This window comes from Schistocerca piceifrons, chromosome 8 (genome assembly GCF_021461385.2).
Source record: "Schistocerca piceifrons isolate TAMUIC-IGC-003096 chromosome 8, iqSchPice1.1, whole genome shotgun sequence".
NCBI classification, from domain to species: Eukaryota; Metazoa; Arthropoda; class Insecta; order Orthoptera; family Acrididae; genus Schistocerca; species Schistocerca piceifrons.
Window position 1 is genome coordinate 449,283,035 of NC_060145.1, and position 23,211 is coordinate 449,306,245.

Consider the following 23,211-nt stretch of genomic DNA (forward strand, 5'->3'; position numbering starts at 1 on the left):
GAGCTATTGGGACAACCCAGAACCCTTTCTCTAGTTCAGAAATATACCTTAGCGAAGACCTTTTGAAATTAATGGAAGGTAATAGTTTTATGAAGATTGATGATGGCTCTGTTCCAGCAAGAGACTTATAGTATTTGCTTGTGAAAAAGCAGAGAAAATCCTTTGCGACAATGGAACTGTGCTTATGGATGGGACATTTGACAGCTGTTCGAAACAGTTCAAACAATTGTACACAATCCATGTCGACATCGGAAGTACAGAAGAGGCAACTAAGATATTTCCTGTTTTATTTGTTTTGCTGCCAAACAAAAGTCAAAATTCATATGAAAGATTTCAGTCCAGAAAAAGTCTAAGATACTTGGGTGGTCACCAAAAACTGAATTCATTGCTTTAATTGTAGCCATTTCAAAATCTAGCACTGCAGTGTTCCCTAAACACAACTTTCCGGTTGTAATTTTCACTTTAATCCCAGTTCCTGTATCTTCTTCCACAGACACTTGTTAATGGAAGACTACAGGGATAGGGAGGAAGTCCGATTGTCGCATGTGTGCTGCAGTGGCACATCTTCCACGTAACACTGTAGATGATGCGTGGATTTTAATACTGGAACAAATGCCCAGTGGAGAGAAGATCACAGCATTTGCAGACTATATGGTTGATCAGTGGATGGAAAATCCTAATATACGTATTGAAATGTGGAATGTTTTTAACCAACGACACAGAACGACGAATGCTGTCGAAGGTTGGCATAGAAAACTGAACTCCTCAATAAATCAGAAGCATCCAAATGTGCATTTTCTGATTCAAAAGCTGAAGGAGGAGGCAGTGAATGCTATTTTTGAAATTAAAGAAGATTCCATTGGCCTACCTCTTCAAAAAAGAAAAAAAAGTACATGGATCTTGACAAAAGATTAAAAGACATTATGAAAACATATGAAGACTCTGGAGATTTAAAAAGATGTTTAAAATCTCTAGCCTTTTTACAAAAAATTGAATAAGAAATTACGATTGATAAGATAAAAAGGTTATCAATTTGCTACTGTATTTTTTGTTGTTGTTCAACATTAATCAACAAAAAATAAATGAAATGAAAAAAAGATGAAACTAAAAACATCTCTTCACATTTTATCCATGTCAGTCGGAAAGTTCACAGTTACGATATTTATTTGTAGTCGGAAACACGAGGGGAGTCTAGAGATTCGAAAAGTTGGATGATAAAAAAATTTACTGTGATGTTCTGTGTGAAAGTTTTGGGATTTGCTGTTGGCCTTAAAAATATTGTTGTTTCAAAACTGTATGTGTAAATATAGCACACGTTTTACCAGCATCAATAATTTCGCAAAGTTAACTTGCCGATTCTGGAGTTCCGCCAAATACAAATACTTAGTCTCGTATGACATATATGACGAATCTTATTCACAAAAGTGCGCTTTTAACGGTATTTCTAAAGTTCTAATACAAAATCTGCTATTTATTGAGCATTTAACTCAACAAAACTGAAATTTTACTTGGTAAATTTCTTACATAACATGTTCGCTCGTCCTGTGAAGCTTCCAAAATTTTTGGTGAGGAAGGCGGAATGAGGACTTTGGCAGAAAAGTGGGCAACCCAGAACAACCACCTCTGACTCAATGCCCAGGTGTATCAAGGCCGTTATTACGGCCAAACAGAGCTTGGATGGCGTGACAGGTACAGCTGCCCATGCAGCTTCAACACGATACCACAGTTCAAAAGAGTAGTGACTGGCGTATTGTGACGAGCCAGTTGCTCGGCCACCACTGACCAGACGTTTTCAGTTGGTGAGAGATATGGAGAATGTGCTGGCCAGGGCAGCAGTCGAACATTTTCTGTATCCAGAAACGCCCGTACAGGACCTGCAACATGCGGTCGTACATTATTCTGCTGAAATGTAGGGTTTCGCAAGGATCGAATGAAGGGTAGAGCCACGGGTCGTAACACATCTGAAATGTAACGTCCACTGTTCAAAGTGCTGTTAATGCGAACAAGAGGTGATCGAGACGTGTAACCAATGGCACCCCATACCATCACGCTGGGTGATACGCCAGTATGGCGATGACGAATACACGCTTCCAATGTGCGTTCACCGCGATGTCGTCAAACACGGATGCGGCCATCATGATGTTGTAAACAGAACCTGGATTCATCCGAAAAAATGGCGTTTTGCCATTCGTGCACCTAGGTTCGTCGTTGAGTACACCATCGCAGGCGCTCCTGTCTGTGATGCAGCGTCAAGGGTAACCGCAACCATGGTCTCCGAGCTGATGGTCGGTGCTGCTGTAACCATCGTCGAATTGTTCGTGCAGATGGTTGTCTTGCAAACGTCCCCATCTGTTGACACAGGGATCGAGACGTGGCTGCACGATCCGTTACAGCCATGCGGATAAGATGGCTGGCATTTCATATAACCCTCCTGAACCCATAGATTCCATGTTCTGCTAACAGTCATTTGATCTCGACCAACGCGAGCAGCAATGTCGCGATACGATAAACCGCAGTCGCGATAGGCTACAATCGGACCTTTATCAAAGTCGGAAACGTGATGGTACGCATTTCTCCTCCTTACACGAGGCATCACAACGTCTTACCAGCAACGCTGCTCAACTGCTGTCTGTGTATGAGAAATCGGTTGGAAACTTCCCTCATGTCAGCACATTGTAGTGTCGCCACCGGCGCCAACCTTGTGTGAATGCTCTGAGAAGCTAATCATTTGCATATCACAGCATCTTCTTCCTGTCGGTTAAATTTCGCGTCTGTAGCACATCTTCGTGGTGTAGCAATTTTAATGGCCAGTAGTGTATTTGAGAAAATATCTGTGGGAACCTACAGTTTCGTCATTTTTCTGGAATTTTCGGCAGTTTTCCTTCACATATTATTCCTTAAATTGAGATAATAAATTTTGTATCATATGTTTATTACAGTAATCTAATTCGTATGGAAGGATGAGAACAGTAGCATGAAAAGAGGGGGTGGCGGCAAGAAGGGGAAAAATTAACGGCCCAGCGGCGCATTTTTCTTTTCTTTTTTTTTTTTTTTTTTTTTTTTCGTAACGTATTAAACGTGTATTTACAAGTTAACACAGTACTTTTGTCAAAAAGTATTTTGTTTGGATTTTCCTTTGTTCTGTTTTTCACAATACTGGTTTGTTCAAGTCTCTTCGTTTCTTGTTGCATCCTTTTTATTTTAAGATAAGTCGCAAGCAGTTTTGTAAGTTTATTTTTAGTCCTTTAGCTTTGTGTACCAAAGCGACATTTAATTTTTTTGCAGCCATTTTGTTTTTGTTGTTGATATTTAAATATTTATTTGTATGAGTTAGGTAATACTGCCTTTTCAGAGTGAAAAAGAATATGATTTTAATTTGATGCCCTAGTGTAGCATCTTAGTGAGAATTGTTTGCAGTTTTTACATACCGGGTATGACACACACATTAAAAGAAATAAAGGATATATAAAAATACCATACTGTACTTAACAAAAAGCAAATTTGAAAATTTTGTTGACGGAGAGAGAGAGAGGGGGGGGGGGGGAAATCGCATTTTACTTATGGAAAAATATTATATTATGCAAATAGTAGTAAATAACCATAATATGATACTGATATGAATTGGAGTGTGATGGCTGGTTTGTGACACGCAAATTAAGTAACCCACCTACATGTGGCGACTTACATTTGCCACATTATTATGAGGATAGGCAAAACAAGCTGAAAGACACATAGAAAACACTATGATCAAACACTTTTTCTGTGGTGTTACATATACATGTTACAGCGAGTGAAATATAGTGCGACCAACAACATCGTAAGTGTATATGTGTTTAAAAGTGTACAGCGTATTATCCCTCTGACGGTTCGGCATTTCCACACGGAATGTTTTTTTTTTTTAAACCGCTGACGTTCTCATTTGTTTGCCGTCTGAGTAATTGGCCGTTTCACCGAACGACGCACGGTCTGTCGACCACACTTTACTTTTTATCCGTCGTAACAATATGGCGAAGGACATTTAATCATTAGTTCAGCACCTCCATTTCTCTGTGGCTTATTTTATGGACCTTTCTCCAAGTTCGTATCTTTACCTGTCATTCCTTCCGTCGACTGCGCTTAATGTGTAGTCGTTTTTAACTCCTCTTCGTGGTCTAGTTCTGACGTAGGGCGGAAAAACAACTATGGTCATACGGACCCAAGACAAAACAAAACAACATTCGTGGAACACTGCGGTAACATGCTTTTGTAGTTCCTTTAACTCATGAGGATATGGGTGTCCGCAGCGACGACGAGGTAGCGCATCTTTAATGGTATTCGGCTGATTTCTACGGCGCCTCCTCAGAATCCGGTGTGTAGTGTTTTAGTAGAGACGACGTGGCACAGTCAACATCTCTGTCAACCGGACAACTAACACGGGAGAGAAGAACTGTCAGGCAACCACACACGTACATATTGAATGTTATCAACTGAAGACATAAAGTCTGAAAATGAGTCTGTGATCATATTTTTCTTGGCACATTATTTGATCAGGAAGTACCTGTAAAATAATTTTTTTAAATTCACTATGACCGGTTTCAGCTATTGCCATCTTCAGATCATAAAATCAGGGTGTCCAGCGATTTTAAGAAAAAAAAAATTCCCTGAGTTTTCCTGGTCCATTTTTGTATTTTTCCAGGGCCTTGTTGTGCTTAGTCTCTAACAAATTTACCCATATATAGGAACCTAATGGGAGCTTTACTACTAGTTGAATGAAAAAAACCTTGAAAAAATGTTTTATTTTTTAAAAAAAGAAGCATACCAGTGTTTGACCGAATAGTTCAAGTGTCAAAAGTAATATGGACAAAAAATTACAAGATAAGAACAGGTTTCAAATGAAATAAAACACTATTATTAAAACATTTCCATTATGAACAAATAGATGTTGGTAGCACCCAAGGGTATAAAAAAACCATTATCGACTTCAGTATAAATTATAATTGTATGTGAATTTTATTTCTAGAGGTGCTTATGAAAAGTGTAACACAATAATTATTGAAAAATGTAACAGTTGTATGGTAATGACACACATATGAACGCTAATTCAAATCACAGACAAGAATTTTTAATTATGTAACTTCTTGTTCGATCTGAGTAATCTATCAGCACTCACTAAAAGTGATACTTGCTTTCCGCAAAGCCTTGCAGGCATCCTCAACTTGAAAATGGCACCTGTATCTTTTGTGAAAGACACCTACAACCGTTTGCATGAGCAAATATCACTACAAAATTTCTGATTATTGGTTAACTTTTAAGTTGAAAGTTTGAGTAACTTAACTGGAATGGTAACGGAAATAAGACGGAGCTGTGAGACAAAGAATTTTATATGACAACAACATTTTATTTAATAAAAATCATGAAAATACCTCCTTGATCACTCACTTTACTTAATGGCACGGTTATATGGAATGCTGGCCCGTCATCAGTGATAAAAAAAATTAGTAATTTTATGCAACCTAACTATACGTCCTAACTAAGATAACTATAGGAGCCATCACGCAGAGCGTCTATACTCACAAGAGTCTCAGCAGGGAATGCCCAACCGTCTCCCCTCGTCCGTGGTCCACACACGGTGGCCGGAAGGGCTCAGAGAGTCTGCACAGCGGCTATTTGCCAACCTAACGGGGCCTGCTATCGCGCGGGGAACTTACATCTCTCTGGTCTAGTGCAGTCACACTCTACTTGATACAATGGTTGGCTAAATTGCATCTCCACATTCAGAGAACCCCCATGCATACGTCAGCAGACGACCCGCATTCACATTTGTTGACTATAGCCTACGAAGATTGATAATGTAACATAATTCCGGATTAAAATTCCCTGAGTGTCGGAAGGGCACCCAGATGTGTTTTGAGCGTGTGACTCTTGTAACAAGCCATGTAGCGGCTCACATGCTGCTCGTTTTTTTCTCAGTAGGGGAAGGTTATGTAACGGCTCCAAGTGTCCTTGCTTTGGAAGGGCATTATCAAAGAGTTTTTTAATCATAGTGGCAAGAGCTACGGCAAGTAAATAAATGGTTGACCACTAATTTTAAGTACACAACATTCTAATAATCGAATATATACAACATAATATGTGGAAATTATTAACTATTAAATTATTCTCCTTCAATGAATATCATAAATGGCTCTGAGCACTATGGGGCTTAACAGCTGAGGTCATCAGTCCCCTAGAACTACTTAAACCAAACTAACCTAAGAACATCACATACCTCCATGCCCGAGGCAGGATTCGAACCTGCGACCGTAGCGGTCGCGCGGTTCCAGACTGAAGTGCCTAGAACCGCTCGGCCACTCCGGCCGGCTCAGTGGATATCGACACAACCCTAACGCAGTAACATATCGGCCCATGTCCTTCTGAAACATCATTGCGCAAAACATACATGATTTGACTTAGTATTGAATCTGAACGAAAGTCATTTCATCTATTCCCTAAGCCAAGCATTCCGTTTTAAATGTTATGTAAGCGAGTGCAATTTTGAAATTGTTACCAAAGACATGATCATTTTCTACGTTTTAAACATTCGAAATGCTCGTGTACAAATACGTACTTCTCATAAAACATGTATACAAATCGATAACCAACTTTTGAGAACTAATATTATTAGTATCTTTTCGTAAGCGTGTCCTCCTCTGAAATAATCTACAAGACAAAGTTCAGTTAATATAACATTCCCCTGCTTATTTTGGCACTTCATAAATATTTTCCATTTTTTTCAATTGGCAAACAAATATGATTGAAATTTCTGATATTATCATATAAAGTCGTTAAAATACTTTTAAGTTTCATTACTGAACTTCGGATTAAAGTGGTAAAGTCCTTTCTTTAACACTGGTCCATATTTTCTTTAGTTAGAAAACAAAAGATCAGTTTGAAAGGAGAATTTCCTTTTCACTACGAAAATCACAGATTTTAAGAAATCAGTCCGTATCATTAACATAAGAACATTTTTGAAAAATTACATAAAGATAATATGAGTATAAAATCAGGTCCGCTAAAAAAACAAAACACACGCTCTACCTTTGTTAAATACGTGTCACTTACGAACACTTTTATACACTTTACTATTGGGCTTGGGGCATTTGGAGGACATCCGTGTTGGGCTACTTGGTGAGCGGAGGGAGGAAACTCGTTGTGCGGGTAAGGACTGTAGCTGTCCCTCTGTCACGCAGATCAACTCCTTGCCTCTGGCCTCTCCCTCATGATTTGGCAGCAGCTCAACAGGACCTGTGGTGCCCCATGTTTACAGCAGCAACAGAACACGGCTGCACGTGTTTCCGCATCAGGTAAGCATCGACCTCCAGGGCAGGATGAATTCACCCCAGCTGTCATCGCCTCTTGACGAGTCGCGACTGCCTGGATCCACCTGGCAGACATCTTATAGTAGTGTGGCCTTATCAGCAAGTGTTGTGCGGACAGCCACTACTCGAGACGTCACTCCCTCGGTAGCTTCATTCCCCTTTCTTCCTTCTGCAGTCCTGCCACGCCCAGCTCTGGTGGTGAGTCTGACATGTCTCTTGATTCGGTACTGCAGACACTGTGGGTGTGGTGGTGTTGCTAACACATCACCACTGATGCCACTTCCCTTGAATGCACCCGTCCCTCTTTTCTCATCCATCCTGCCGCATCGCAACGCCTGACCTAGGGTAGCCAAGCTCACCTCCTGCGGTCGCCACAGTCTTCAATTTTGTATTTGGCAACTGCTGCCAAGCTGGCAGCGCGTCGCCTTACAGGTTGTCCATACGGACTGTCCGTGACCATTTGGCGTTTCTGCGTGACTCCCCCAGTGTTGGGGGGCATGTCACCTGTCAGTGTGGGCGCTTGGCAGGTACGGGCAGCATCCGTCAATCGGGGAATTCCAGGTGCATCACGCTCACCTCATCGTCAACTGCTAACTGCCTTCGCCTGTAGCCTCCACTTTTCCCAGCTGCCAGCTGCTTCTTGATGGGAATCTGTGCTCAGGGGAACACAGTTCTCAGTACACCCTTCATAATAGTTTTCTAACATTTATCTCTTCTCAATGATTCTTCATATTATGCCTTATGGGCTTTAACATTCAAATTATATTTACCATGGCTTGTGATTCAGCCGACTATTACGTAAGCAAATACTCTATCACTAATTTACAAAAACACAGTAAAAAAAGAACAGTGTTCAGGGAAAGATGTGTTTAAAAGTATAAGTATTTATGTCTTGATTCTTAATGCACTGGAACATAAATTACCTCAGTGCAACATATCCAGAGGATAAAATCGTGAAAATTGACGAGCTACAATTTATTCTTTCAGAAGGAAGAATTATCAAAGGTGTTTTCCTAAATGAACACTGGCTTATGGAAGATTCAATCACAGTTTTAAACAGAAAACATGCAGTAGCTACCAGTTTTTGTAGGAAAAACAGAACCCATGATGGCTCCTATATACTGGCTAACAACTCATTAGAATATAAAGAAAGAGACCATGTTAATTTTGTTAACGAAGAATTTGTATTTGAAAGTTGCTGTGTAGAGCTAGGACAACATAATATTATTACTATTATCTCAATATACAGGATTCCAAGTAGTGATGTGACTATATTATTTTTAGAGAAATTCCAGTGTCTCCTACATAAACTCACAAAAGAAAAGATGAAAGGAAATTGTAATTGCTGCTGATTTTGACATAGTTGACAAGGTGGTTTCATTCTGTGTATCTAAGTTTGGTGAAATCTGTGAAAATTAGTCTAAAGCCATATTCTTGAATTAAGTCAACAGAGTAAATGAGTGAACTGCAACACATATAGATGATATTTTAACAAATAATGCATTTAATGATGCTCCCAAATTCTCTTTAGACCTAGGTATCTCAGACCACTCTGCTTTGTTTATTTAATTACTGAATCCTGTGGATCTGAAATTTTTGCTGATAATAGGTTGGTTAAAGTGGTGACAATACATAGGGCTCCTGGGCATTCTTAAAACAGCTTGAATCAGTTTTGTTAAAAATGTATTCAAAGGCTGAGCCATTTAGTCATTCTGGGTGACTTTAATGTGAATTTCCTTACAGACAATGCCAACAGAATAGAACTAGAACATCTGTTAAAACTCCAGTAGTTGAATTTCCTACCCAAGTGACAGATACCAGTGTATGCCTGATTGACATCTTTATTGATAAGTTTAGCACTAGTCACAGGACTATAAGTCAAATTCTCTATGGTTTGACTGACCATGATGGGCAGTTGCTTACTCTTAGTAACATATGTTTGAGCATTAAATGTAAACCAGGTTTTAGATCTTTCACAACAATCACTGTGGAAACATTAGAAAATTTCAATAAGCTCCTGCAGCTGATTGACTGAAGTCCAGTATATAAAGAAGGAAATGTTAAATTAAACGTATTCACAGATGAATTCATGTCCTTTTTTGAAGCAGTATTTCACAAAATATGAGTACCAAGGCTTGAAAAATGAAACCCTGGATTACAAAAGCGATAAAAATTTCATATAACACAAAAAGAGTACATCACAAAGATGTTCTGGTGAGCCTGCTATAAAAGAACATAATAAATCATATTGCAAAATACTGGAAAAGAGTTATAAAGAGCTCTAAAACATTATATACTAAATCGGAAATAGACAACTCAAACAATAAATTGAAAACCATCTGGAGTGCTATCAAAAGGGAGTTGGGGAAAAAAGATGATAGTGTTTCAAACATAGAAATAAGACATTGTAGTTGTTTGATTAAAGAAACTGATGTTGCAAGCCTTAATGAGCACTTTCTAACAGCTTCTGAGAAAACCAGTTGTGAGGGCTCGATCAATGAGGCTATGGACCTCCTGAAAAAATCTGGATTGCGCAAAGGAAGTATATATATATACACTAGCAAACAGGAACGCGCTGGTAGATAGGCACAATAAAAAACACACAAAATTTCGAGCTTTCGCAACCCCCGGTTGCTTCGTCAGGAAAGAGGGAAGGAGAGGGAAAGATGAAAGGATGTGGGTTTTAAGGGAGAGGGTAAGGAGTCATTCCAATCCTGGGAGCGGAAAGACTTACCTTAGGGGGTGAAAGGACAGGTATACACTCACGCACACACACATATCCATCCGCACATACACAGACACAAGCAGACATTTGTAAAGGCCTAAAAATGGTTCAAATGGCTCTGAGCACTATGGGACTTAACATCTGTGGTCATCAGTCCTCTAGAACTTAGAACTACTTTAACCTAACTAACCTAAGGACATCACACACACCCATGCCTGAAGCAGGATTCGAACCTGCGACCGTAGCAGTCGCGCAGTTCCAGACTGAGCGCCTAGAACTGCTCAGCCACCGCGGCCGGCTCAGTGAAGAAAACATACACTTGTTCTGTTGTAATGACCAATTTACTTGACTCAGTCTACAACATGAAAACTCGTGTTCAAAAAATTTTGATAAGTTTTTAAACAGCTTTATACATATTTTCAGTGAATCTTTTCCACCTGTAGTCTGTCACAGAAAGGCAAGTAATAAACTAAAGTGGAATACTACTGGCATAATAATATCTACTAACAGAAAGAGACAGCTACGTGCTGAGCTGAAATCTAATAACAGTCCTGAGTTCATTAACTACATTAAATCACATGAAAAATATTTAGGAAGGTTGTAAAAGCAGCAAACAAAAAGGCAAATACTACATTTATCAGACAGCACAGAAATAAATCCATGGCAGTATGGACAGTTGTCAAATCTAAACTTCAAATTAATCCTAGCCACCAGAAAATTTCTAACCACCAGGAAATTTCTAAAATAAAGATACAAGACAAAATAATTGTAAATCCTGCTCAAATTTCAGAAAATGTTACCAGATTTTTTATAACAGCAGCAAAATCTGATATTGTTGTAGATGAAGATAATTTACATTTATCTGTGTTAAGTCAGAGCATGAATGAGAGTCTAATTAAACCTGAAAAAGTAAGAGTAAAGGATGTAGAAAAAAATATTAAACCTAAGAAATAAAAATTCTGAGAGATGGGATGAAATACCTGCTACAGTCATCAAAGCCGCTTGAAGGAGGCTACTTTTCACATGTTCTAAAATATGCCGAAGTGAAACCATTATTTTAAAAAAGCTCTAAAGAACATATGGGAAATTACTGTCCAATTTTCCTTCTTCCTGTGTCTTCTAACATATTTGAAATGATCGTTGCAATCCAAATACAAAATTTCTGTCACAATTCAATATAATCTCAAAAAATCAAGACAAAAATACAATTTATGCAATCAATGTAAGTTATTTCCACCTCAGATAAATCAAAAAAAGCTGCAGAAACATTCTGTGACCTATCCAAAGCATGTGACAATGTTAACCACTCACTATTGTAATATAAAATGCAAAAATACTTAATTACAGACTGTGCCTTACAATGGTGTGAGTCATATTTGACAAAGAGACAGCAAAGGATAGTCATGAGACAAAAGAAAATACTCCTCGAAATGGAGAACTTCTCACAGGGGGGTACCACAAAGATCAATTATAGTCCCAATACTACTACTTTTTTACAAAATGATTTACCCATAAACATAAGTCATCATTCGGTTTTATTCGCTGGTGACACATCAGTGCTGATAGAAAATAAAAATGCAGAAGAAATTCCCAAAAATGTTATAAAAACTCCTGAAAATCTAGATGTGCTGTTCCATCTAAATAGCCTATATTTCAAAAACACAGCTTATGCAGTTTAAGACAATTCAGAAGTCTAGGACTAAATGATGCAGAATGTGTTAAGTTCTTAGGAATCCAGTTGAACAGAAGCCTGTCATGGTCATCACATATAGACTATTTAAAATATGAACGGAACATCCTGGCATTTGCTATGTCAATCTTGGTCAGTGTCACTGCCACAGACATGAAAAAGGCAGTGTACTATATATGCTTTGAGGCAATAGTGAGATATGGCATTGTCTTTTGGGGAAATGTTAGCAATTTGACAAGAATATTAAATTCACAGAAACAAATGATAAGGAACACGTGTAGTGCAAAGCCAATAGAATCTTGTTGGCCACTATTAAGAGACCTAAACATGTGTTCCCTCACTGTATTTATGTGAAATAATTCTTTCCATAAATAGTAATCCAGAATTGTTTGCTCCAAATAACTTCCGGCACAGATATGAAATTAGAAACAAAGAAAGTTTCATGCTTCCTACACATAGACTCAATGTTTTCTTGCAGATCCCACAGTATACGGGGATGAAAATCTATGATTAGTTAAAAAAGACAAATTTTTGAAAGATTGAAACTGATCTAGTAAAAAGAAAATTATATAGCACTCTGGTACCAAAATGCCAAAGTGAAACCCCAGTTTTACGTTTTCATGAAAAGACGCAAAAAACTCGAAGTAGAGGAATATGCAGAACAGATGAAAATGTTGGAACCCCCCGCCCTCTGCCCCCCCCAAATATGAGCAAAAACACATGTTACTGGCATATATGATTACAAATCACAACCCTCTCCAATACTTTGTAAGAAATATGTCTAAGTGAAAGAAATTAAAAGTACAATACAATTCTTATGCAATAATTTGTGGCAATGCATTTCATCAGTTCTTAAAAAATGACAGATGTGTAACAGAGAGCAAGTAAAAACTCTTCAAAATATTGAAATTGGTATTTGGGTACAAGGTGTGTGAACATGGGAGTAGCCAGAGATGCACGAATCATTTACTCCATGCAAATGCAGCAGATGTTATATATAAGTTTCTACTCTTTGACTGTTCGATCAGTGAGTTTTCTTGTTCGAGTTGGAAAAATAAAGCATTTTGTGCAAACCTGTATGTGGGTTTAATTTGTTGCCTACATAATTGGTGACCCTGGGAAAAATAAAAAAAGCTCTCGCAATATTGTGTGGCAGTTTCGCCAAAGATGGAAGAAGCTAATAAAATTGTGCAAGCAACCAACGGCGAGATACGACAGCTAAGCCAAGATATTGGGCTTTTGGAGCTTGCAACACTGAAGAATGATAGCAAAATGGGGTCTATGAATTTGCAAGCTCCAGTAGTAGCAGCCACACCACAAGCATACTCACATACCAAAGATTTTTCACACATGAACGTGCCGTTATCGACCACGCCACGGTTGCAGTTAAGAGTGTCTCCAGTCACGCCTATGCAACCAGACATATGGTTCACAATAATAGAGAATATCTTTGAGGAACAACATATAATCGAAGACCGCAAGAAATTCACTCTTGCGATTAGCAACCTGGATCAGAGGGCAACAGCGATAGTCTCTGTTGGAGTGGCAGATGTATGATCATATCAATCATACACCACACTTAATATGGCATTGATCGCTTGCTGCATGAAATTATCCGAACAGCGATTTTCCCAGGTGATGAATCAGGAGAAATGTGGGGACAGAAGTCCATCTGAATTACGGAGACATTTAAGCACTATAGTCAATGCACACGTGATATTCAATGAATTTTACTGCAAGTCTGGCAATAGCAGCTGCCTCATCAAGTTCAACCACCATTGATTGTGCATGAAGGACAGTCTCTCGACAAACAATGGCAAATAGCTTACAGAGCTTTCGCTACTCTACAGTCAACGTTTTCGTAGTGTCCATAGCAACATCATCTGCCACCTCTGCAATGAAAGCCAATGATGATTCATCAGAATGGTTAGAAGAATAAAAATTAAGCCGTGCAGTCACATGTTAGAGACAAAGACCAGGCAGGGGGGCTGAGGGGATCAGGAAACTGCAAGACGCGATGGAAAATATGGCTACTCAGCTACATAACGTGGAGCTGTAGATGTCCATCAGGTCCACCAGTAACAAGAAGAGGTCACACTTCAAACAGAATTAAGCTCAAACCGAAAATTTTTGCTGACATCACAGACAATTTGGCCTCAAGCTATGAGAGCCACAAAACCTTGTGGATACCCAAACAGCGAGGGCAGCCCACTTTAGGCACCACAGGCTGCGGCACTCACAAATGGTGTTGTATACGAACAAGGAACCAGGTGACAGTTGCAGGCAGCAAATGCATAGTCAAGGTAAGGCACTTGAAGGCTTCCCATATGCTATAACTTTATGCCACTTTGATTCACCCTTGGAGTATAAGCTAACATCGCACAAGTGACTCTCAACTTCCTGACAGACACTGGCTCAGAAGTGAATGCCTTGCTGACCCCAAGCTTTGTTAAGGAGGACACGTGGAAGCCTTTGAAATTGATAGCAGTTAACAATTCAAGTATAAACACAAATATAATAGAGGGAAACATTCCACGTGGGAAAAATATATCTAAAAAGAAAGATGATGAAACTTACCAAACAAAAGCGCTGGCAGGTCGACAGACACACAAACAAACACAAACATACACACAAAATTCTAGCTTTCGCAACCAATGGTTGCCTCGTCAGGAAAGAGGGAAGGAGAAGGAAAGACAAAAGGATATGGGTTTTAAGGGAGAGGGTAAGGAGTCATTCCAATCCCGGGAGCGGAAAGACTTACCTTAGGGGGAAAAAAGGACAGGTATACACTCGCACACACACACATATCCATCCACACATACACAGACACAAGCAGACATTTGTAAAGGCAAAGAGTTTGGGCAGAGATGTCAGTCGGGGCGGATGTACAGAGGCAAAGATGAAGTTGAAAGACAGGTGAGGTATGAGCGGCGGCAAATTGAAATTAGAAATTAGCGGAGATTGAGGCCTGGCGGATAGCGAGAAGAAAGGATATGCTGAAGGGCAAGTTCCCATCTCCGGAGTTCTGACAGGTTGGTGTTAGTGGGAAGTATCCAGATAACCCGGACAGTGTAACACTGTGCCAAGATGTGCTGGCCGTGCACCAAGGCATGTTTAGCCACAGGGTGATCCTCATTACCAACAAACACTGTCTGCCTGTGTCCATTCATGCGAATGGACAGTTTGTTGCTGGTCATTCCCACATAGAACGCTTCACAGTGTAGGCAGGTCAGTTGGTAAATCACGTGGGTGCTTTCACACGTGGCTCTGCCTTTGATTGTGTACACCAACAACCTGAAAACAGCTTTTGCATCCCGTAACTACCCTCCCGACCTGGTACAGAAGCAAATAACCAGAGCCACATCCTCATCTCCTCAAACCCGGAACCTTCCACAGAAGAACCCCAAAAGTGCCCCACTTGTGACAGGATACTTTCCGGGACTGGATCAGATTCTGAATGTGGCTCTCCAGCAGGGATACGACTTCCTCAAATCCTGCCCTGAAATGAGATCCATCCTTCATGAAATCCTCCCCACTCCACCAAGAGTGTCTTTCCGCCGTCCACCTAACCTTCGCAACCTCTTAGTTCATCCCTATGAAATCCCCAAACCACCTTCCCTACCCTCTGGCTCCTACCCCTGTAACCGCCCCCGGTGTAAAACCTGTCCCATGCACCCTCCCACCACCACCTATTCCAGTCCTGTAACCCGGAAGGTGTACACGATCAAAGGCAGAGCCACGTGTGAAAGCACCCACGTGATTTACCAACTGACCTGCCTACACTGTGAAGCGTTCTATGTGGGAATGACCAGCAACAAACTGTCCATTCGCATGAATGGACACAGGCAGACAGTGTTTGTTGGTAATGAGGATCACCCTGTGGCTAAACATGCCTTGGTGCACGGCCAGCACATCTTGGCACAGTGTTACACTGTCCGGGTTATCTGGATACTTCCCACTAACACCAACCTGTCAGAACTCCGGAGATGGGAACTTGCCCTTCAGCATATCCTTTCTTCTCGCTATCCGCCAGGCCTCAATCTCCGCTAATTTCTAATTTCAATTTGCCGCCGCTCATACCTCACCTGTCTTTCAACTTCATCTTTGCCTCTGTACATCCGCCCCGACTGACATCTCTGCCCAAACTCTTTGCCTTTACAAATGTCTGCTTGTGTCTGTGTATGTGTGGATGGATATGTGTGTGTGTGCGAGTGTATACCTGTCCTTTTTTCCCCCTAAGGTAAGTCTTTCCGCGCCCGGGATTGGAATGACTCCTTACCCTCTCCCTTAAAACCCATATCCTTTTGTCTTTCCTTCTCCTTCCCTCTTTCCTGACGAGGCAACCATTGGTTGCGAAAGCTAGAATTTTGTGTGTATGTTTGTGTTTGTTTGTGTGTCTGTCGACCTGCCAGCGCTTTTGTTTGGTAAGTTTCATCATCTTTCTTTTTAGATATATTTTTCCCAAGTATAAACACATACGGTTATAAAGAGCTCACAATAGATATTTATTTATCTACCTGTTACAAGTGGAATTTTGTAGTGGCAGATATTTTACAGTCAATCTTAAGTGCAGATTTCTTGTCTCATTTTGCACTCACCGTGGACTTGCCAAATGACTCTTTTATCATGCCCATATTTGATCTGGAAGTAAAAGGTTTTTGGTGCAGTGCGGCAGACGCTGTTGTAGGAGTAGTCAGTAGCTCAACTATATGGCTCCTTGTTGGGGAGACTGTAAAGATTACAGCAGTTAAACATAATACAGTGTATTATATAAGCACCACCCCAGGTCCACCAGCATCAAGACACATCCACAGATAAGCCCCACAGCAATTAGCAGAGGCAAAAGCTGTATTTGAGGAGCTGCTCCAGGCTGGAGTAATTAGAAGGTCTGACAGTTCTTGGGCGTCCCCTCTCCACCTTGTAGGCAAGAAAGATGACACACGGCGTCCCTGTGGTGACTACCGCCGATTGAACACAACACGTGAACACTCCTGGACAAGTACACCATACCAAACATTCATGAGTTAACCTATACTCCTTGCGGGTGCAAAACTATTCTCAGTACTGGATTGTCGTAAGGCATACAATCAGATGCCTGTGGCTCCAGCTAAAGTGGCAAAGACGGTGGTGATCACACCCTATGGGCTATTCAAATTTCTGTTTATGCCACTCGGACTCCACCAGGGGTGGGACGCATGTTTAAGGTTCATTGATGAAGTACTCCATGGATTATCTTTCTGTTATGCATATCTGGATGATATTTTGGGATTCTCAAAGGTTATTCAATCACATGATAGACATATTTAGGAGGTACGACAGAGACTCATTATGTTGTGTCTAGACAAGACAGCCTAGACACAATGAGAGGAAGCCGAAAGGCACGCGCTTAAACTCACGCAGGCTGGCGTGAGGTCTGAAACAGGATACGTAATGAATGCTATAAAGAAAAGTACATAGCTTCTGGAATACTTAATTTTAATCCACAATTGTAGAACATCGCTCTTGATGATACATGCTTCATATAATAAATATCAATTGAATACGGCGCCTTGCTAGGTTGTAGCAATTGACTTAGCTGAAGGCTATGCTAACTATCTTCTCGGCAAATGAGAGAGTCTTCGTCAGTGTAGCTTCGCTAGCAAAGTCCGCTGTACAACTGGGGCGAGTGCCAGTAAGTCTCTCTAGACCTGCCGTGTGGTGGCGCTCGGTCTGCTATCACTGACAGTGGCGACACGCGGGTCCGCCGTATACTAATGGACCGCGGCCGATTTAAAGGCTACCACCTCGCAAGTGTGGTGTCTGGCGGTGACACCACACATTACATATGGAGTAGTGTATACAGCCATTACTGGAGAAGATCGACATGTTGTGCAACCTACCCAAGCCTACAGATTACAAACAACGTAGACGTTATCTTAGTATGGTAAATTTTTACCGGCATCATTTACCAATTACCGCCGAAACACAGGCCTGCTTATGAATGCACTGGCTGGTAAGAATACCACAGGAAAGCGGAAGCTGCAATGGACACCAGAAATGACCAAAGCTTTTGGCAACTTACAAAGAAGCTTAGAGGAGGCATTGTTACTTGCGCACCCAATACCTGCAGCACCGTTGACTATTGTAGTAGACGCCAGCCAGATCACAACTGATGCAGTCTTGCAACAACAGGTCAATGGACATTGGCAACCTCTTAGTTTCTTCTCAAAGAAGCTGCAACTCCAACAGAGAAAATGGAGTGCATATAACAGAGTTGTTGGCGATATATGAAAGCATCAAACATTTCTGCCCATATATTGAAACCAGCCCCGTAACAATTTTCACTAATCATAAACCTATAGTGTCAGCTTTCAGTAACATCAGCAATACATTCTGGCGTAACCACAATCGCCAGAACAAAGATACAGAATGGAAGACCAGAGAAGGCAGTGTGGAAACATCGGCCAATGGTGGGCGCAATTGGACCATGCAGCGTCAAGAGTGACACCTGGAAGAAGTGAATATAACTGCTGCTCCTGCTAGCCTTAGCCACTCAGATCACCTCAGTGTACTGATATTAGTGGAACGTATTTGTGGAGCGTGCTACAAGAACCCCTAGTTGTGATCCTTATCTGATACTTGTCTGAACTTTAACTATAATGAAGAATCTTACTGTGTGCATGTTACTCGTGACAACGATGTATCTCCAAAGTTAAGTTTTGTCAGTTGCTTTCTAGAAATAAAACTACTAATGTTATTTGTTTGAATTATTGTATAGCATTCCATAAACTCACCATCCTTTAGGCATCCTGTACGTGACGAGTGGGTAAGACCCCACACAATAAGTGCTTGCCAAAACAGTCCCGGCACATACAGTTTGTCAGTCAATTCACCACAGATATAAGGTATACCAGAGGTGCGGAGAATCTGGTCGCAGATTACTTTTCTCATGTTTGTGATGTGACCACCACAATAAACTACGAAGAACTAATGACATTGCAGAAAGCGGATCTGGATCTGCAAAAGTTATTGACAGACCACACAACAGGGTTATACTTGCAGTCAATACTCATGTCAGGAAGAAGGCATGGTGCAATATATCACGGCAGAAGCCACGTCCATACATTCCACAACCATTCCGTAAGGCGGCATTTGACAGTGCTCCTGGCCTGGCACACCGAGAGGCAAGTGCCACGATCAAGTTACTGACAGCAAGTTTCATCTGGCCATCAATTAAAAAGGACAGCAGGGAATGAACTCAAGCATGCCTACAATGTCCGCGCTGCAAAGTAGGATGACACGTTCACACGGAAATGGGGAATTTCACAGAATCACTAGCAAGTCCATCTGGACTTAGTGGGTCCACTCCCATTTTCGGTTGGCTATAAATACTTGTTAACAGTGGTAGACAGTGCAGGAGATGGGTGGAGGCCATTCCCATCACTGACATAGTGGCAGAAACGGTTGCAGAGGGCATTTGTCTCTCAATGGCTAGCTTGCTTTGGGTGCCCCCTTCATATCACAACAGACCAAGGCCGCCAGTTTGAGTCTAGTCTGTCCAACGAGCTTGTTAATTTATGTGGGTTCCAGCACCACCATACAACAGGCTACCATCCAGCGAGCAATGGTATGGTGGAGACATGGCACAGGATGTTGAAGGCAATTCTCATGTGTCATCAGAGAAGCGGGACAGAAGCATTACCATTGGTTCTCCTTGGATTACAGACCGCATACAAGACAGACATTGGTGCCTCAATGGTAGTATTGGTGTAGGGGGAATCATTGAGAATCTCAGCAGATTACCTAACCGCTGCTGTCACATCACCAATGCCAACAAACCTCTCACATGAAATCTGTGATCATGTGGAAACAATGAGAAAGCCTAAAGTATCTAGACATGGTGAGCAACCAGTTTTTGTGCACAAGGCGTTTGCTGACTGTACACATGTCATGCTCCACACAGTGTCAGAGCGCCACTGCAACCTCCATATTTTGGGCCTTATCAAATAGTATGACGCAACACCCATACTATGGACATCTCACAGAATGACAAAACTATTAGTGTGTCCATAGAGAGGGTAAAACCAGCATGGGTCTTACCAGAACCGGAATACGGGACATTCAACAGGATGAGAAGGATCAAAGTTTGGAACTCATTAAGCAGGATATGGCAGACGAACCCATGCCAAGAGGACATGGAACCACAACATGACAGCTCACACCGGCTCCCTCATCCTCACAGCACCAAGTTGTCCATACAAGAGCAGGGAGACAAGTCAAGTTTAAATACCCATTTATCACCAATGCACCACACTTTAAAGGAGGGAGGGGGGGGGCTGTGTGGGAACGTGGGAGTAACCAGTGATGCGTGCTTTACGCCATGAAAATGCAGGGGATGTTAGATATAAGTTTTTACTCTTTGACTGTTAGTTCAGTAAGTTTTCTTGTCCAAGTTGGAAAAATAAAGTATTTTGTGCAAGCTGTACGTGGGTTTAATTCATTGCCTACAAAGGTAATCGAGCTCTTTTCCACCATACTACAACTACAAATTATACGTCCAAAATATGCATTTTTGAGATCATCCTTTGCGCTCACCCAGGAAAAAGGCAAAAAATTTATGAATTAAACCAAAAGCATGGCAGCAGATAAGTGGTTAAACCATAAGCATAAATGCAGAGATCTGCTTAAGATATACTTTGTCACTATTGCTGTTATTGTTTAATGCTTTTCTTATGAGCCGCACTTCGTATACTCACCACCATTAAAGTGTTATTTTAGTCTTGATGAAACAGAGATGTGAAGAAATGAGTTTACTTCCCAACTGATGTTACAAGCTTATTAGGAGGCAGCTCAGTGAATTTCTGTACACTGTGTACAATGTAAATTTGAAAGAAAGCTCAGGTGCTACAGTTTCGTTTCATAGCCTCTATCATTGCTGCCAATCTTTACACTCTACAGTGTGTGTGGGTGTGTGTGTGTGTGTGTGTGTGTGTGTGTGTGTGTGTGTGGTGCAAAGTACATACACAAGTAGTGTATGTAGTGTTGCAACTGTATCATGTCAGATTTGAATACGGAAGTCTTTAAAATGTTCTATCACAAAACCCTTGTTCTATTTTCATGTGGCATCTCTGTCATAGAACGTACCAGCATGAAAAGCATATTTTCGGCACTTCATAAAATGCTTTCATCCCTACCTGAGCTCCCGTCGCTGAAGGTCCACTCCCCTTCTCCACATATCCAGTAGGTGAGCTCATTTTATGTGTGTTAGTGTGGTGCGATGGCTGTTCTGTCAGCCAACAAGAGCTCACTATCCATAAATGGGAGACATTTCCTTGATTATGACCGAGCATATTCTTCTAGACTTGGTGTTTGAATTTAAAAGGTTGATGACTGATATTGTTGCTGAATACAGTACGTCAGAAATACATGTAAAAAGATGAGACTGAGTTCTAAGTGGCACAACAAAAGGTGCTGGCTGGGCCCCTTTATCACGTATTGGCTCAGTCCAGAACACTTTGCGTCGACTGTCTTGTTTTTACATTACCGCTGCAAACCGGCAGTAGGTGTATCAATTGCGCATTGAAGCTAAATACTGCAAGTTGTGCTGATGGTGGATTACATCAGCATTTCCTCTCTCACATCTCTCCTCTCAAGAATGACCTAAAATATTCCATTAATTTAAGCAAGACATTGAGTAAGAAATGAAAATCGAGTTACCCCTTACAAGGACAAAATGTAAAATAAGGGAATTTTTAGCATTAATCTTATAGGTTTCTCAGAGGGACTATGAATTCATTGTGTAGAACCATGAAAAACATTAAATCAGAGACTGTAAAATCTAAGTTCCACTGTATTACTTTATTGATGAATTTTTTTGAGCAGGATATATATATAATAGAAGGAAACATTCCACGTGGGAAAAATTATATATAAAAACAAAGATGAGGTGACTTACCGATCGAAAGCGCCGGCAGGTCGATAGACACACAAACAAACACAAACATACACACAAAATTCAAGCTTTCGCAACAAACTGTTGCCTCATCAGGAAAGAGGGAAGGAGAGGGGAAGACTAAAGGAAGTGGGTTTTAAGGGAGAGGGTAAGGAGTCATTCCAATCCCGGGAGCGGAAAGACTTACCTTTGGGGGAAAAAAGGACAGGTATACACTCGCACACACGCACATATCCATCCACACATACAGCCACAAGCAGACATATTTACAATATGTCTGCTCAAAATATGTCTGCTTGTGGCTGTATGTGTGGATGGATATGTGCGTGTGTGCGAGTGTATACCTGTCCTTTTTTCCCCCAAAGGTAAGTCTTTCCGCTCCCGGGATTGGAATGACTCCTTACCCTCTCCCTTAAAACCCACTTCCTTTCGTCTTCCCCCTCTCCTTCCCTCTTTCCTGATGAGGCAACAGTTTGTTGCGAAAGCTTGAATTTTGTGTGTATGTTTGTGTGTCTATCGACCTGCCAGCGCTTTCGTTCGGTAAGTCACCTCATCTTTGTTTTTTTATATATATATATATATATATTTCTAGTAAATGTATTCAATGTACAATCTATTATAGTTATAAGCTTGGTGAGTCTCCTGTACACTAGATCAATATCATGTACGTTATGAAACAATAAAATTCTGATTCTGAGTAAGATCATTTCATCAACACACGTAACTATGCTTTGGCACTTTTGTTTCTACCATAAGATACAGATTCGAGAACTGTCTTACAATCGAACAAGAGTACTGTATCTCAACTCTTTTCCTTTCTGGCTGCCAATATGTCTACATTTTATAAAAAATAATACACTACTGGCCATTAAAATTGCTACACAAAGAAGAAATGCAGATGATAAACGGGTATTCATTGGACAAATATATTATACTAAAACTGACATGTGATTACATTTTCACGCAATTTGGGTGCACAGATCCTGAGAAATCAGTACCCAGAACAACCACCTCTGGCCATAATAACGGCCTTGATATGCCTGGGCATTGAGTCAAACAGGGCTTGGATGGCGTGTACAGGTTCAGCTGCCCATGCAGCTTCAACACGATACCACAGTTCATCAAGAGTAGTGACTGGCGTATTGTGACGAGCCAGTTGCTCGGCCACCATTGACCAGACGTTTTCAGTTGTTGAGAGATCTGGAGAATATGCTGGCCAGGGCAGCAGTCGAACGTTCCCTGTATCCAGAAAGGCCCGTACAGAACCTGCAACATGCAGTGGTGCATTATCCTGCTGAAATGTAGGGTTTCGCAGGGATCGAATGAAGGGTAGAGCTACGGGTCGTAACACATCTGAAATGTAACGTCCACTGTTCAAAGTGCTGTCGATGCGAACAAGAGGTGACCAAGACGTGTAAGCAATGGCACTCCATACGATCACGCTGGGTGATATGCCAGTATGGCGATGACGAATACACACTTCCAATGTGTGTTCACCGTGATGTTGCCAAACACGGATGCGACCATC

The 23,211-nt window shown here is 41.0% G+C and overlaps 1 protein-coding gene across 1 annotated transcript in view; it reads right to left on the reverse strand.

Annotated features, from left to right (window-relative positions):
* Positions 1-7,880: 7,880 nt before the first annotated feature.
* The window catches only part of LOC124712439, a 115,384-nt gene continuing 100,053 nt past the window's right edge, over positions 7,881-23,211 (reverse strand). The window contains exon 5 of the mRNA XM_047242734.1: positions 7,881-7,988. Within this exon, the coding sequence (XP_047098690.1) occupies positions 7,881-7,988 (108 nt within the window). The remainder of the gene's footprint in view (positions 7,989-23,211) is intronic.